We start from the raw sequence: 16,435 nt of genomic DNA, 5'->3' as shown, positions 1-16,435 counted from the left end.
ACTGGAAAAATGAATCTATCTTTAATTTCCAAGTGGGTTGTAGAAGAAGGAATAAATTGACGATTGATTAGGAATGCTGAAGTTGAATTGAAAGTCCAGAGTTGACTCAGGCTTAAAATTCTCCAGTCTTCATTGATTTATAGTGATGCTTCATAGGTTTCAGTCACAAGCATGATTGTTACAAAGTAGCGAGGAACTTTTTTACATATGGAATTATATTAATAGTTAAGGGATCAGCGTCCACACTGTTTTGTGTTTGAAAAAAAGAATTAAAGCTGGTTTACAGCTCTTTTTGTAAGCTATAGAAGATTAATAAGAAGTAGGCTAAGGAGATTCTAAACGTACAAGTTCCATTGCAAAAGAAAAGGCAATATATGAATAACATGCGCTTCCAGTGGATCATTGGCAATTGATGTTGAAGGTTAATCTGAAGAACATTAAAGTGTTTTAAATTTTTTTTTCAAAAATGATTTGTAATCTATTTTTAAGTGATAGAGTATTTGAATTTCATCTTTGCAAAGTAGGAGTTCAGGTCACCATGCAAATTTAACATGATAAAGTTGTTGAAGAGCTGGACCTAGTTGAAGTATGAAAAATATATCAAGGAGCACAAATCTGCAACAATAAACAGGTATTATCACACATTGGAAAAGCCCTAATCTTTGCACTCAAAATTCTTTTCCAATGATGCCCAAACTCAGATCTAAGCGCTTGCAATCTAGTGCTCCATTCTCTCAAGTATAGACGTTACAATGAATACCCTAACACCCAAACTAGCGTTACTAAACCTCCATGCAAGCAAACACTCAATCCTAACTTCTACTCTTAACTTCAAGAGTAGGTAATCCAGGTCATAAAATAGCACATCCAGCAATGAAACACGTGAGAAGCTATGGCTAAAGTTGAACGCCTTAAAGAATGATTAACAACCGCAAATCCACTATGGGAGCCCGTCTAAATTGTATTAACTTCAACTCAGGGGCCCCTAAAATGCCTAGAATTGCACCAACAATAGTGGAAGAACTCATCATAATCATTCACAAGGATGTTTGCCTCCTTATTGGATTAGTCTCTCTTTACCTCCTATCATAATGATTTCATAGCCAGTCAAAAGTTTCTTTTTCCTTTTGATGAGGCAACCAGCTATTAGTAGCCCAACCATTGTTAGCTGAAAAAAAAGGGCAAACAATTCATGGGTCAGTGATAAAAATCTATACAATGCTCTCTACGACACCAATTAATCTATTCAGGAGAGCTGCATCTTTTTTTTTCCTTCTTCCCTTAGAAAAGGAGAGTTTACAAGTATAATCTTTTCTCAAATAGGATGAAGCAATTCTACCTTGATCTCTTTTCCAACCCCAACAATCTCACTGGTGATAACCTCCCTGGGGATAACCTACTTTTACTCTCTGAGATCGTCTCGAGCTTCGGAGACCAAAGCCGGTCTCTCGACCCTACTAGAAGGGCGTAGTGCTTCTTTAGCTCCGGCGTGCTGCACAAAGTTTCACCGTCGCCACCACACTTCTGCCGTCCTTCCTCGGCGGTGATGACCTTCGCTATAAACTCCGGCTGAACCTTGATGAGCGTCCTCCCATCACCGCCCTTCACGTACTCAAACGGACGCTGACCAAAGCTGACAAGCGATGGCTTCTTCGGGCCTGGGGAAAGCGAGGCTAGGGTTACAGCTGTGAGGGCTTGGTTGCATGGGAAACGGTCGACCGGCATGACGAAGTAGGTCTCGCCGGCAAGCAGCTCGTCGTCGATGGACAAGACCGGGACTGGCTGCCCGATGTAGAAGGAGTCGGCATGGCAGACGACGCTGCCAGGGAACTGGAACATGAGCTCGCCGGCGAGCTGCTTCCCGGCGAGGAACTTGGTGGTGCCACCCCAGAAGACGAGCTTCACCAGGCCACTGGAGGTTGAGCTGAAGCAAGGGGAGAGCCCGTTGCCCATGGTGGATTGGATTCTATTATTGTTTCAGTTGAGGCAACAAGGAGAAGAAGATATGTGGTTTTGTGCAAGATGGATGATTAGGCTTCGGGCGAAGACTTAATTTGGTGGTTGGTTTTATAAGAAACTCGGAGACGCTTTGACCTGGACAAATCGGGGCCTGGGTTTGGATCCGGTCGGTGGTCAGAGGCGACGGCTTTGGCATGCATGGGATCTGGATTGGGTGGAGCCCACGTATGTGGTTGGCGTAGGAATCGGGTCAGTCTGAGAGGGAGGCTGGTCTTGACGAAATATATACAAACCTTTCACCTCGGCTGCCCTTTCCAACTTCTGGAGGGGGAAAAGCATGGGAAATCTGTGGTCAAATGATGCTGATAGCAAGTTGGCCCTTGAAGGATAAAGAGGGTAAAGAGGCAAAAAACGTGACTATATATGTATATAAAGGAGGAGGAGATGTTGAAAAGTCATCCCAATGAGCTTGCTTTAACTTTGGTGATGTAACAAAAGAGTAATGGGTGATGTTCGCTAGTATTGAGCACATGGAACACGTTGGCCCCAAGGGACGCTTTGGGTGGGCAAGGAAGCCATTGTTTTGCATTGTAATAGCACAAGAACATGACCCGTGCAATATATAGATTGTAGGGTGGTAGGTGGAAATTTATTTCAATTGAAGATGGAGTGAGATGGATATGCATTTGCCATGCAAAGGCCATGTTGGAAGCCAAATATCTCTTTTATTCAAAAAAAATAAAAAAATAAAAAGGCTAGACATCGGGCTTTTTTTTTTTTTTTTTTGGGCGGTGGAGGGGTATGTAGTAAAAACATGCAACACTTGATAACATAAACCTGTATAAAGTTTTCATTTTAAGCCAGACATCGACGTTAATGAGGTAGAGGTTTTCATTTTAAAATTATAATTTTATCTTTTGTATAAAGTTTTTTGAGTTTTTTTTTCTCACGGAATGGAAAAAATCTGATCGAAATTGGGATGAGGGTGGAGCATAAACCAAGTCAATGGAATTGACCCATAACTTTACTAACCGCACTAAATGGCACCCTCCACTTACTAGGTTTCAAAATCGAAAGCAATTAGAAAGTATTTGGCTGTGCATAGAGGCTGGCCCCAATTGTTGCAACCCTTTGTTAAATAATCAAAGTTTATGGATTAGAGTCTTGGATGGTGTATCTTTAAGAATTTGAACTTGAACAGTTATAATTTGTCCTCCTTTTTTCTTAAAATTAGAAGGTACTTTATTATTAAGAAAAGATTGTCCTGAAATTAAGAATAAAAGATGATTAGAGAAGCTATGAGGCCTAGCCTAGAGAAGCAATCGAGAGAAACTCTAGAATCTTTTGAAAGGGACAATGCAACCCATATTATTTGGTAGTAGTTATAAAGTTCAATCGAATGAAAGCTGCTAATAAAAAGATGAGATCTTTACAACCTTTCAATTTTCTCAAATTAGAGGACCACTTTGTCTTGTTATGGGATGGTTGTTATCTTATTTTCCTTTCTTGAGAATAGTTGTTATTTGCTTTTATTTTCCCTTGTGCTTCCTTGCATTTTGTTAATAAAACCGAGTTATGTGGGCTAGGTTATTCTTGTTTATTTCTATTAAAAATTTTGGAAAAAATATGAATTTGAACATTGGAAACAAAATTAAAAGCTTTAATTTCATGATTTTATGGCTTTTATGAAACTTCATTATACAACCAAGGTACCCGAAATATAAACTTATAATTTCTAAATTTGAAGACATGTAAACCTATAAAATAATGTGATCTCATGTACATCCAAACCCATCTTGCGAAATGGAGATTGAATATTATGTCAGGTCAAACGGGTCATGCCACTTTGTTGGGAGATTTAACTTAAATATAAATGGATCCTGTTGCTTGACAAACAGTAACTCAAATAAATGATTAGAAATAAATCATGATATACTATTATAAATCTTATTTTATCTTCTTATTTAGGTGCTACAAGATTAATTGTCCTCATAGTTAAAATGGAGATGCATCATTATATAGTCATTAGTAGCTTTAAGTCTTTCAAGTTTCAAGCAATTATATAGTTTGGTCAAAATTAGGAGAAAGATACAAGTGGAGTTCCACCAGCATGACTGGGATGTATCATAAATACGAGATATATGCATGGTCCATTTATCTCTAGTAAAGTAGAGATTACTCTCCTACAAGTATATCCAAATGCTGAAAAAATCCAATCTTTTGAGGCTGTTGTGGATGCTTTGTCAGGAAAAGTGGACCATTACATGTTTTAGCAACAAAATATTCTATAGACAGCTGAAAAAGTTATCGACAAGAATTGAAATCAACAACTTGATCCATAATAAAATACTCCAAATAGATAACAATTAATGGCATTCTTGTTCCCACTTTGAATACAAGTTATTTTCAATATCTGAAAGTGATTACTTCTTTATTCACTAACTGTCTTCCTGCTTAGTTTTGATCACTTGCTATTTCAGAAATGAAAATGGATGCTTTATCATGTTATCCTCATATGGTATACTTAAATTTATTCAACCATGACTAATAATTTCTACTACCCCAGATTTTTTATTACCAAGCAATATATATCTATGTGCCCACAGTATACATATGCCTTGGCTTATGCTCTTCCATGATATTATGTAAAGCACGATTGACTGGGTCTTCTCTTCTATATAGTAAATTTTAGGTCATCATCTGATAATGTCAAGAGCTAATTGACTTGCTTCTTTGAAGATGTTCTTGTGTATATCTCTACTTCATAAATTCCTTCAACAATATATTTATATTGATACCATGGTACAACACTTTCCACAATTCATGCTGTTTTTATCCTTCACCATTTATTGTTTTTCTCTTCCATTTTCTGAAATGGAAATTGAAAGTACAAGACCATTAGTTAATTATATTACAATGATATAATATATTAGGTAGTATTGTGAAAGAAACTAAATCCAGGATTAGCAGAGTAAATAGTGGACACATAAAAGACGCAAACTTTTACATGGTTCAGCCTGTGGCCTACATTTATATGTGGAGACCGGCTAGAAAATGTTCACTAACAATAGCAATCTCACCAGCAATCAAAAATCCCAAAACAAAGAGATAGCCTTGAAATCTTAGAAAAGGCAAAAAAATATATATGTCTCAGAAAGGAGAGGCTCTTCTTATGGGTGTATCTTTTGAACACAAGAGTATTACAAGCAGGAGTATGACAAGAAACTTGTAATTGTCTCTTTCTTCTGAGATAATAACAACAATTCTTTTATATATATAAGTCTACCTCTCACAAGTCTACCAATATGTGGATAGGTTGTTAACAAGTCTTACCCATTAATATTTGATAAACCTAGCACGTTTCTCACCATTTGCAAGTTGCAAAATGGTCTTAGAACATCTCCAAATTTGGTACTCCCAACCTTTACGATCCATGGTTAGGTATCTTAGTCGGCCAAAATAATCTTTAAATTTCATATATAGGTGGGAAGAATGCTAATCAAGGGGATTAAGTTTAACAAATTCAAAGTTGCGTTTCGCCATCATACTACGTTATCTTCCAACAACACACTGTAGAACTCATATAAGTTTGCCATCACAAAACTGTCAAACCCTTTCCATAGTTGAAAATTATGCTCAAATTTAATTATGCTGACCATTTCTTTGTCACAGGTCAAATGTATATCGTGTATGAGCTTATGTCATTATGGAAGCAAAGCAAAAACTGGACACAGCGACTCTTCAACCCATAATGGCAGTTATTTATGTGTAAAGATCCTGCACCTCGTATTAGGACTAAACTTTGGACACCAAAACCTTGAGGTTTAGAATTCAATTTGCTGCCTCTTTTCTCTACTTTTTGGTTGACTGAGATTGTGGATATATATCTGGCTTTGGGAGCCGAGTTGGTTGTATAGTTGTGGATTTATCGTGCCATCACGACTTAATTGGAACCCGTACAATTACTTTTCTTCCTTGGACTGTCTTAAATTTGTCTGCATACTTTGTATTCAATTAGAATATAGGAATTGGAATGAAGTTCACGACTGGGGTTCACAGCCGAGAAAGGAGCACTTTTGTTGAAGTTTATTGGTCGTCCATGTTGAAGCAAAGGTGAGGAAAAATTAAATTGGAAATCTTCTTCGTGATAGCTTATGTAGGAGGAGATTAGATTAGCTATCTATTGAACAGTACATGCGAGGTTAAATTAGCTATATTTATAGTGTAGTACATAGATGTTTATGTTAGAAGCACATTGAAAATTTGAAGAATTCGAATTCACAACATTTCGAAAAGATGCCATCCAACTAATTACCACAGCACTCGACTAGTTTTGATTTAAAATAAAATATTATTTCTTAAATTTTGAAAATATCCAATGATATGGAGAGTAACTTGGTTTTGTCGATTTCGATACCTAAGTTTTTCCGGTCACTCTTCTTCAAGACTTTATCAGAGAGGGGGAGGCCTAGATGGAGGGTGGGGAAGGATTTAGGCTTATACTGCCAAGTTGCTACCAACTTACACTACAAAAAAATCAGATATTGTCGACGCTTTTTAATATATATACCGATGTTTATAAGCATCAATAGTTTTATTCCAACGACACTATAAAAAACATCGGCAAATATTGGCGTGGGGGCTAAATTTTCGATGCTTCTTTCTAGCATCGGCATATTACAGTCAGAGAAAGCTATTTTTTCTATAATATCATTTTAGAGCTTATCATCACAACAATTTGAGAGCTTTTGTTGAAGTTGCTTGATATTCTAGAGAGTAACTTTGAAACAATATGGAATTACTTTTAAGGGTCGAAATCTGAGCTTTGTCAGCTTTGCAATATATAACTGAGTCATATAGCATTGTGATTGGTCAAAAACAAGAAGTCATACCATTGTGTTATTTTATACTTCTTTTTGATTGATGCTTATTTTATACTTTGATACATTCAGTTTATATCATAAAAATATAGGATTGCATTCTCAATATAGGCGACCAACCCATGTTGCATCCATTTGCATCCCATGGACCTATACATACATGGTACATAGCATCACACATGGATCTCTTTTCCTTTGACATGATTCCATAGTAGATATACGTTCTCTTCATGGCAAATATAGATAAGCTTCAAAAGTGTAGAATAGACAAGTTGGGTCAAAAATACTATTCATATTTTGGAAGATAGCGTTACCTTCTAAGGTATTACATTCTCCTCCAACTTAGAGTCAAAATCAAACGCGTGTTAAAGAAAAGAAATTATTATATGTTCCATCGGATCACCAAGCTGTGGGCTACGTCGACATACCCATTTTGAAGGCAAGTAGCCATTTTTTTTTAAGAGTATATTATTTTAACTCTATTTTATGATGATTGACTTCTTTACAATTCTATTTCCAATCTTCTTTTTTAAATAAATAAAATACTAGAAAACGAAAGAAGGTTTTTTTTTTCTGGTTGGTCAACTCTTTTTTTAAGGAAAGAATCTTATTTTAGTATCATATACTATATAAACTTAGTCAACCAAGAGAAACATATAAGATGACAGATAATTGCAGACTGGTTCACAGCTCAGCGGTTGTTTTTCTCCTCCATATGGGAGGTTCTGGGCTCAAAAAAAAAAAAATCCTTGGTCATTCTAATTGATGGTGCTCCCACCATTGCTAAACTCAATGAAATTTTCTCTTCTGAAGAAATCTTGAGGATGAATTCTTGTATAAACACTTCATCTTCTTTATTTGATCAGATCTAATTTAAATTCTGATGGGGTTAAATGGAGATGAACAGCTTCAGAGTTCCTTACTGTGAACTTATTTTAGAAATTCCTCAGACTTTGAGGTAAACTAGAGTATGGAATCTCTTTTATTGGGAAAATTCATAAACCTAACAAGGTTAAGATCCTTATCTGATAGCTTTGAAAGGAATAATTCTTACTGCTGATAATTTAGGAAGGAGGTTTTGGCCAGTCCTATCAAACAATGTTCTTTGTGGCTTGCATGAGGAACTTGTTTCAAAAAGAATCTGGAATAACTTTAAAGATACATTGAAATGGAAGGGTTGGTCAGGATCTATATTATGTTGTCAGCAGGGATTTGATGGAAAATCCTGAAGAAAAAAAAATGCAAGAATATTCGACTTTGTTATTCTGAAAAAGATATGCTGAGGCATTGCTCATCTTTTATTCTTTTTAAACCTGAGAACTCTATGCTTTTTGAGAACATATGTTCTGTATATAATCTGTTTTGTTTTGTATCAGATTTCTTACTCATTGCCCATCTTTCTTCTTAAAAGAAAAAAATATATATATTACTGTTTTATTATTTAAAAATCTTATTTTTTATGTCAAGGATCCAGTTATCTATACATGTATTTTGTTTGAGTGCATGAATTCCACATAAGCATTTAAAAAAATCCTTATCCTTGTTGCACTTGACTAGGTCAAGCCATCAATACTGCTGCTTATGTCACAAACAATGACACTCTATAGATGGTGGCACAAGAGGATTTGTAACTATCACCATGTTTTTCATCACACCATTGGTGCTGCCTAGTCATCCATGGAGACCAAGTAAAACATCCATGGAGACCAAGTAAAATTTAGATTAGATTGTCTGCTTGCTCATATCCAATTCACACACACACACACACACACACACACACACACACAAATCCTCAGTACAGACTAACCTTCTGAAACAAAAATTTCCATTGCTAACTATTCATGTTTATAGGTATTGTTGACATTAGATAGACTACTATTCATGCAAGGTGGTCTGCCTGGCCACTGCTGTTGAGCCAATCTACTCACTATTTGCAGCCAATATACATCACAGCTTCCTCACCCACAGTTTGCTTTCACCTTTAACCAGGAAGGATATTGCAGGTTATTAACTTCAGGATATTGTGAAAGTTTGAAAAGGAATAGTGGAAGAAAATTATGTGCAGCTAACAACTTTGGTAGTATTTGACCCATTTTGTTTCTTCACGTTTCTTCTTAGCCTTGTAGTCATACGTATATCTCATATTTATTTTAAAAAAAAATCATAAATTTCTCTCATACATGTAGCATGCAATGAGGTGTATCTTTGGCAGCGTCCTGATCCTCAATTGGATTATGATGCATATTTAAGTAGAACCAAGCCTAACCATATTTTGAATTAAAAATAGTTACGCCAAGCTTGAACTCAGCCTTGCACAACCCCATTCAACCTAACATCTTAATGTTACTTTAATTATAGTATTTTATGCATAATTATATACATGCTTTAATGTATAAATATGTAAAAAAGTGTAACTGTATGCAGAAGAGCTAATATACAAGTGCATTTATATATTACAACCTACACATACACTGTTTATCGCATGAAAATATAAACAACATCTACAACTCATTATATGGAACATATGTAATCTCATCGCATGCATGGGCAAGCCCGTTTGAGATCAACTTGACCATAGACTTATTTTGCATTCAACATGGTATTATCAACTTTGCATCTTGGCTGAAATACTGTTCCCTATTCGTATGGGCAAGCACTCCCATGTATGATATGCATGATATTAACTCTATGATAATAATATCAACTCTTGTTACCTCACTCCATGTAAACTGATATATCCTGAGATGTCATCCTCTATATGATATCAATTTAGCATCTCAAATTCTTTTAATGGTTTTTATCAATACTATGACCCACACATAAGACAATATTTGCAGTTATCAGAAGATATTAAAATAAATACCATAGTTGTTGTATGGCATAGAGACATCAAGATATTATTTGCTTTACTTGCACTTTCTTCAGCCGCCCATCACCACCACAAAAAACAAGAAGAAGATGGAAAGCCAACAATGGCAATGGCACAATAAAACAGAGTTCCTTGCTGAGATGCCATCCAAGCTGCGAGACCTGCTGGCCCGGCTCGATCAATCGAGTAAACAGGTACGACTTAACCCAATATGCAAGATGGATTAGCTTGATCACCTGAATGGCCAATTTAGCACATACTGCTTTAATTTTCCACTAGTATATTAACATCCAATTGACTTGATTTAACTTATTTGGCAGTAGTCCATACTCCATATTGAACAGAGAGATGTACTCATTCTTGTTTCATCAACTAGAATATGCACCTTTTTTTTTCTTTTTGTTCAGTTCAACCACTAGTATCAGCCTGAAGTACAGCCCTCAACTGAGGGTGAACCGCAACAGACCACCAAACAGGCAAGCTGCTACATTTATATTTTACCATTATTTATTTGCAAAGTGAAAAAGCTAATTACTGTTGCAGCCTTCCATCACATGCTATTTGATGGGTAGGCCTGCACTCCATTTACGTAAGTGGCTAGAACAGATGACGGTAAATCACTCGAAAATTCATCCCATGAATTGGCTGGCAATACTACAAAATCTGCATACTTCCCGGCAGATAAACTACCCAAATCATGATCAAGGAAGCAGGCATAAGCAGCTGAAATGGTGTGCCTGCATATTAAGGACGATCAGTCAGTGGTGTTAGCAATCACAAAAAAATAAAAGGGCTGATATAGTTTGCAGTAAGACAATTGATCAGCATGGTAGCAAAATAATGCTGGACTTACCTTTCAATATGTTCTAAAATAAAAAGGTTTTCTGGGGGGTCGTGAGGGACAACTACACTGGTGTAATGGTAGATTCAAATTCACAAGGTAAACTAGTTTGACAAAAGGATAATAGCAGTTTCCCCCAACACCTGAAACTGCAGTCATTGAATAGATGATGGAATCGTAATTCGAAATCTTGGAACTTGTAATTGGGCTGGCAATGCCAAAAAAGTGACTCGGAAAGATTGACTTGGAAACTCAAATGAATAATGACAAGTTTTGACTTAGACATATAAATAATAGAAAAAAATAGAATCGGTATTCATTATTGGTTTGTAGTCTAACAATAGAAACACTTCACATTTGTCCACATGAAACCAGAAATAAGATAACTAAAATTTCTCAGCATCATTCTTCATTTCTGAAATCTAGGACATCACAAGAATGTGTAATTAAAATATAAGATAACACTTGGATCTAGCATTTATGTGAACATGTGATGCTACCTTTCACATAGAAATGCTGAAGAAAAAGAGAATAACAAAGGGCTAAACGCAAATTTGCTGCCATCTTGTAAAACTGTAGCAGCATTGATCCAAGTACCCACTTGAGTTTCTTTTAGGTCCTGAAAATTTTCATTTGACTCCGAAATAGAAATCCTCATATATGGTCTTTTAAGATTTTCATGTCAGAGTAAGAATTAGAAGGTTAAATTGATGATTTAATAATAACTGTTAAATAAAAGCCTATGAGATTTATAACAATGAAAGCAATAATGGTAGATTTTGCCACCAGTTTTCTTATTCCTTTTTACTTTGTGTGCATTTCTTTTTCTCTTGGAGAATGGGGGTAGTGGTAGAGATTGCCACTAAAGAAAAGAGCAAGAGCAAGAAACAGATTTTCTTTTGGCTACCATGGTTTGGCAATAACGGTTATTAAATAACCCTATGAACTAGAAACATTGTAGAATGAGTTGTGATCATGTGATGTAGAGTATGAACATGAAAATTAAGGTGGGACTGATCCACTGATGGTACATACTTCATGAATCCATTAATCTTTCAAGACTTGGATGATCCAGACCTCAAGTCAGACAACTTTAGCCTGACTCGATCATAATATTTATTACCAGCAGAAAAATCCCCACAAAGCCCTCCATAGTGGCTTTCTTTTATGAAATATCATTAATGATACAATATCTGTATCATTTCCATTAGGAAAGCAGTCATGTAAAAGATTTATCCTGATGCTTTTGTGAAAGGATGTTATATTGATAAGTAGAATCTACAGCACATTTCACCTATCTATTTTTTACGGTTCCATTAGTTCATATGCTGCCCCTTTGCAGATTTCATATCTTCAGACTGTACAATCAGTTAAAAGAATGTCTTTCAGACAATGATGATCACCACCATAATCATCGTCATCATCATTTTTATAATACTTACTACTTGAGTAAGAGCCATCGTATAAACAGGCTCTGGAAAATGGTTTGAAGGTTTTCATGAGGCCACACTGCCACAAACTATGGCTCTATTCCCTTGCCATGAAGAATGAGCAATCACCAGAAAGAATGGGCAACACATTATAATATAATATAATCACTCCCCAGGGAGTTCCCTGTTCCTTGCTCTAACAGTCTATCATGCCTAGTTTTACCACAGATCTTCTTGGGTTCTCTTAATAATGCATCATTTTTGAATTCTAGATATATTTTGATGTAGTTTTATTCAGTTCTCTTTAAATCATCAGGGCATGAGTCAGTTATAACACTCAGAAACATCTCTCTGCTCCATCCGCACAGCTCTAATTCTATTATCTTTACTATATATATAATGGAAAGGCAGCTTGGAGGCCGGCCTCCAAAGCCTAAGGCCTTCCTTCTCATACGAGCCCTATGTTGAAATATGAAGAAAAAAATAGAAAAAACATAAAAGCAGCCAAATGTATTTCATGCTCCATGCTCCAGGAGGAGAACATATCCCACGTTTCCTTTTTCTTCCTACTCTTAAGCCAGAGCCTTTTAGCGTTCTAAATCCTATCTCTACTATACTCTTTTTTTCCTTTCAAACTCAAGCCATGACGATCATTTTCCCCCTCTTATTTTTTGCTTTCTATTTTTCCCTCTTATAAGATAGATCCTTCTAGAATCCTAAAATCATTAACTCTTCGAGGAATTCAGGAATAAATTCCTCCTCTATATTGATCAAGTCACCATGTGCACCTCTCAGCAGCAACCATAATTCAAGACCCATTCTTTTCTTTCCCACTCCACTGGTTGCAAGGCACCAAGTAACCTTTTCCTTTCTTTTTTTCCCTGTTTCCATGCTTGCACGTTCATCACGTGTCAAGATCTGAAGTTATATAAGTCTTCATTTACTTATCATTTCTTTTAAACCATAGATCTGAGAAAACTAAATCAATCACACTTCGGCCACAATGTGGCATGGACATGGATACCAGAATCGAATTTGAACAAATATCCAAGTGTCTAACTTAGCAAGAAAGAAAATGAGAGATACGGGGATACGTAGCATAAATTATAATTTTAACTAAATTATATATTAGAAATTTTATTTAAATGTTAAAAGACATATTAAAGACATTGTCTGAAGAGGTCTTTAATATACAGATTTCTCGTTACAACTTTCCAATAAACACGAGGATATAAGAAAATTAATATTTTAAAAAGTTACTTCAATACCTATATCCTTGGTTGAACAATAAAAAGAATGAATATTCACTTCTAACATAAAATAGAGGGTCAAACTCATTGTTCAATAAGTTCGACTCTCTGCCAGTGGCAACCATAGAAGTTCATAAGTATCCAAATATTTGATACATATCCAGTTTGGGTACATAACCAACAGGGTTTTGGAGCCAGCTGTGAGTGTCTAGGTAACACAGTTTGGCTATCAATTTGGGATAGATTCTCATTTTCATGTACATTTCCACTAAAATTACATTCCATCTACTTTGTATTTATATTATTGACCTTAAGTCCTTATCATCTGAGGTTTATCACCATAGGTCTTTTTGCAATAACTTAGGCCCTGTTTGGGAGTAGAGCTTTTATAAGTAGAGCTATTAGAAGTAGAGCTTTTATAAAACGTTGTTTGCTGTTTGGTAACTACATTTTTAAAGTGCCGTGGCACTTTAACATGTGTTTGGTAAACAAACTGAGAAAATACTTCTGTATGACAAAATTACCATAAAGGACATTGCATAATATTATACAACAGAGCGTAATAAAATATAACATCTATTAATATATAAATACATGATATAGTATAATATTACTGTAATATAATATAATATTATTATAATATAGTAATATAACATTGTATACTATAGCATAATAATTTAATATAATATTAAATTATTTAACATAACATATCAATATATTATGATATAATGTAATATAATATTATATTTATAGTACAATACAATAATAAAGGTACAAAATATTATAATTATTAGCGTACATTAATTTTTCATAATATAACATAATATTAAATTATTTAACATAACATATCAATATATTATGATATAATGTAATATAATATTATATTTATAGTATAATACAATAATAAAGGTATAAAATATTATAATTATTAGGATAAATTAATTTTTCATAATATAACATAATATTAAATTATTTAATATAACATGTTAATGTATTATAATATAATGTAATATAATATTATATTTATAGTATAATACAATAATAAAGGTATAAAATAATAATCGAAAATAAGAATACATTTTTCTTGCACAAAAGGGAGTTTGATCCACGGCTAGGATTCTTTGTTAGGGCTCCAGCAGATTTTTAGTTTTATAGAGGGACAAAGTATGTAATTGTTATATTTTATTATGGATATTTTGGTAAAAAAAAAAAAATTTTCCGACAAAGCTCAAAACAGCTTTATCGGAAAGCTCCAAAATGAAGCTTCTCCCAAAAGGCTATTTTTAGCTTTCTGAAAAAGCTAAAACAGCTTTCCAAAATTTTTACCAAACACCTTTTGTCATCCAAAAGTGCTTTTGGAAGGCCAGAAAGTGCTTTTTGGCCCTCCAAAAGCTTCCTTAAACAAGGCCTTAGTCCTCTTTTGAATGAACAATGTATCTTGGGTAGAGAGATATTTTCTTGGTGCTAATTCTGACAAGCTACCATATGCTACTTATTTGCATTGTTTTTCCATAGCTGTATTATAGTAGGATTTAGCATCCCTGTCATTGCAATTCCTACCTTTCACGCTCAGACCCTCTCAATTACCTGACTTTTTCACCATTCAACACTCTTAGCGTTATGTTATCAGGGATTTCTACAAATCTCTTAAGGCATGAAATGGCAACAACATTATAAAAGCACCTTTTCATTGGAACTGCCCTAGCCATGGTCTATCGGGTCGGCCCGATACGGACCGGTCCGGCCTAGAACCGGTATCCGGACTGCATGGAAGCCGGTTCCAGCTACTTTCGCGCCGGTACCGACCGGTACGCATTCATACCGACTGCATACCGGTCTTGTACCGGCCCATACGCACCGGTATCATTTTGTTTTTCTTTAAACCACAGCGCGCGCTATGGATTTTAAACCACAGCGTGCGCATTGTGGTGTTAGAGCGTGTAGCCCGGGACACAACGCCCCGCGCGGGGGGCAAAGCGCCCCACTCGGGTGCGGGACAGCGCTCCACTCAAGCGCGGGGCTGCAGGCCCACGCGCGGTTCCCAGTGTTGAGGATCCCCGTAAGCCACACCGCCGGGGCGGCAGGATAAGGGAGCAACTGATGGTTATGGACGAAGTTCATACACGACATCGACATCACATGGGATCCGCCCGCGTGCTAGACCTCGCCTTGTCAACCCAACGGGCACTCGGCCTGGCCTCTGGCCAAGGTCGGCCTGGCCTAAGGTCGGCTCAGCCTTCGGCAGGGCCTGAGGTCGGCCTGGCCTAAGGTCGGCTCGACCTTCGGCAGGGTCTGAGGTCGGCCAGATCTGAACTGGAACTTCCGGGTCGTGCGACCCGGTCAACCGGGACACGCATCCCGTGCATCCGAGACGCGCATCCCATGCAGACCGCGTGGAACCTTCACCAGCCTTGGTCGAACCTCACTTGGCCAAGGCTCATGACTTGGAGAGCAGCCATGCCGACACCTCAGCCACTTTATCCATCCGCCCAAGGCCCTCCAAGGGCATTTATGTAATCTATGTTCGCTAGGGTTTTGGGAGAGACTATAAAAAGCCTTGTAAGGGGTGAGTTAGGGCATCTATTCAGAATTTTCACTTTATTCAGCCACTAAGGCTTTAGGGAGGCTTTGCCTCATTCTTTCGGTCCTTAGATCATTGTCTAGGATTTGAGCTAGTGTAGGATAAATCAATCCTCACTAGATTGGGCTAGAAGGATCCATTCCGGTTCCTACTAAATGATCATTTTGTATCTCTTTTTCTTGGAATAGAATCAACCAACCTTTTCCACCATTGTTCTTCTTACAAAGGCTGATTCAACCAAGGCCAAGGAAAGGGATAAGCTGCAGCCAGTATCCCTCCTTTGGCCTTGGATTCCACGGCAACAAGGAAGCACAACCGGGCGTTACCTTCCCAAATCGGTCTGGCAGCAACTTCAAAGGCGTGCGGCACAAGGAGCAGCCGCAAGAGATCCTTGGTGTGGGGCTTGGGATCGAGAGCCCCCACCAACATTGGTGCTTTCATTGAAAGCTTCCGAAGGAGGATCTCTCTCTTCAAGTAACGCCTTAAACCCGCAACAAAATTTTAGATTTGGGGTTCGGGTTAGATAAGTGTTTATTTTTCATTGCATACCCTAGGAAGTGAGGTTAAGTACTTACTTCTATCATACTATCTTTTGAGCTTTGGGGTGTGTACATTAGAGGCTTAT

General features: G+C 36.7%; 2 protein-coding genes across 2 annotated transcripts in view; both read right to left on the bottom strand.

The window, feature by feature from the left end:
• Nucleotides 1-1,226: 1,226 nt before the first annotated feature.
• On the bottom strand, nt 1,227-2,177 carry LOC103701644. The gene has a single exon (XM_008783789.4). It carries the CDS (start codon nt 1,951-1,953, stop codon nt 1,336-1,338), a length of 618 nt encoding a protein of 205 aa, XP_008782011.3. The 5' UTR covers nt 1,954-2,177; the 3' UTR covers nt 1,227-1,335.
• A 7,810-nt stretch (nt 2,178-9,987) lies between these two features.
• LOC103701643 (protein LONG AFTER FAR-RED 3) overlaps nt 9,988-16,435 on the bottom strand; it is a 32,602-nt gene continuing 26,154 nt past the window's right edge. Inside the window, exon 15 of the mRNA XM_008783787.3 lies at nt 9,988-10,445. Within this exon, the coding sequence (XP_008782009.1) occupies nt 10,259-10,445 (187 nt within the window). The 3' untranslated portion in view covers nt 9,988-10,258. The remainder of the gene's footprint in view (nt 10,446-16,435) is intronic.

Source organism: Phoenix dactylifera, chromosome 13, assembly GCF_009389715.1.
Source record: "Phoenix dactylifera cultivar Barhee BC4 chromosome 13, palm_55x_up_171113_PBpolish2nd_filt_p, whole genome shotgun sequence".
NCBI classification, from domain to species: domain Eukaryota; kingdom Viridiplantae; phylum Streptophyta; class Magnoliopsida; order Arecales; family Arecaceae; genus Phoenix; species Phoenix dactylifera.
This window is presented reverse-complemented; position numbering and strand designations above follow the sequence as displayed.

Bases quoted from the DNA above. Each gene is read 5' to 3' on its own strand.
- LOC103701644 (XM_008783789.4), bottom strand. From the start codon at position 1,953: ATGGGCAACGGGCTCTCCCCTTGCTTCAGCTCAACCTCCAGTGGCCTG.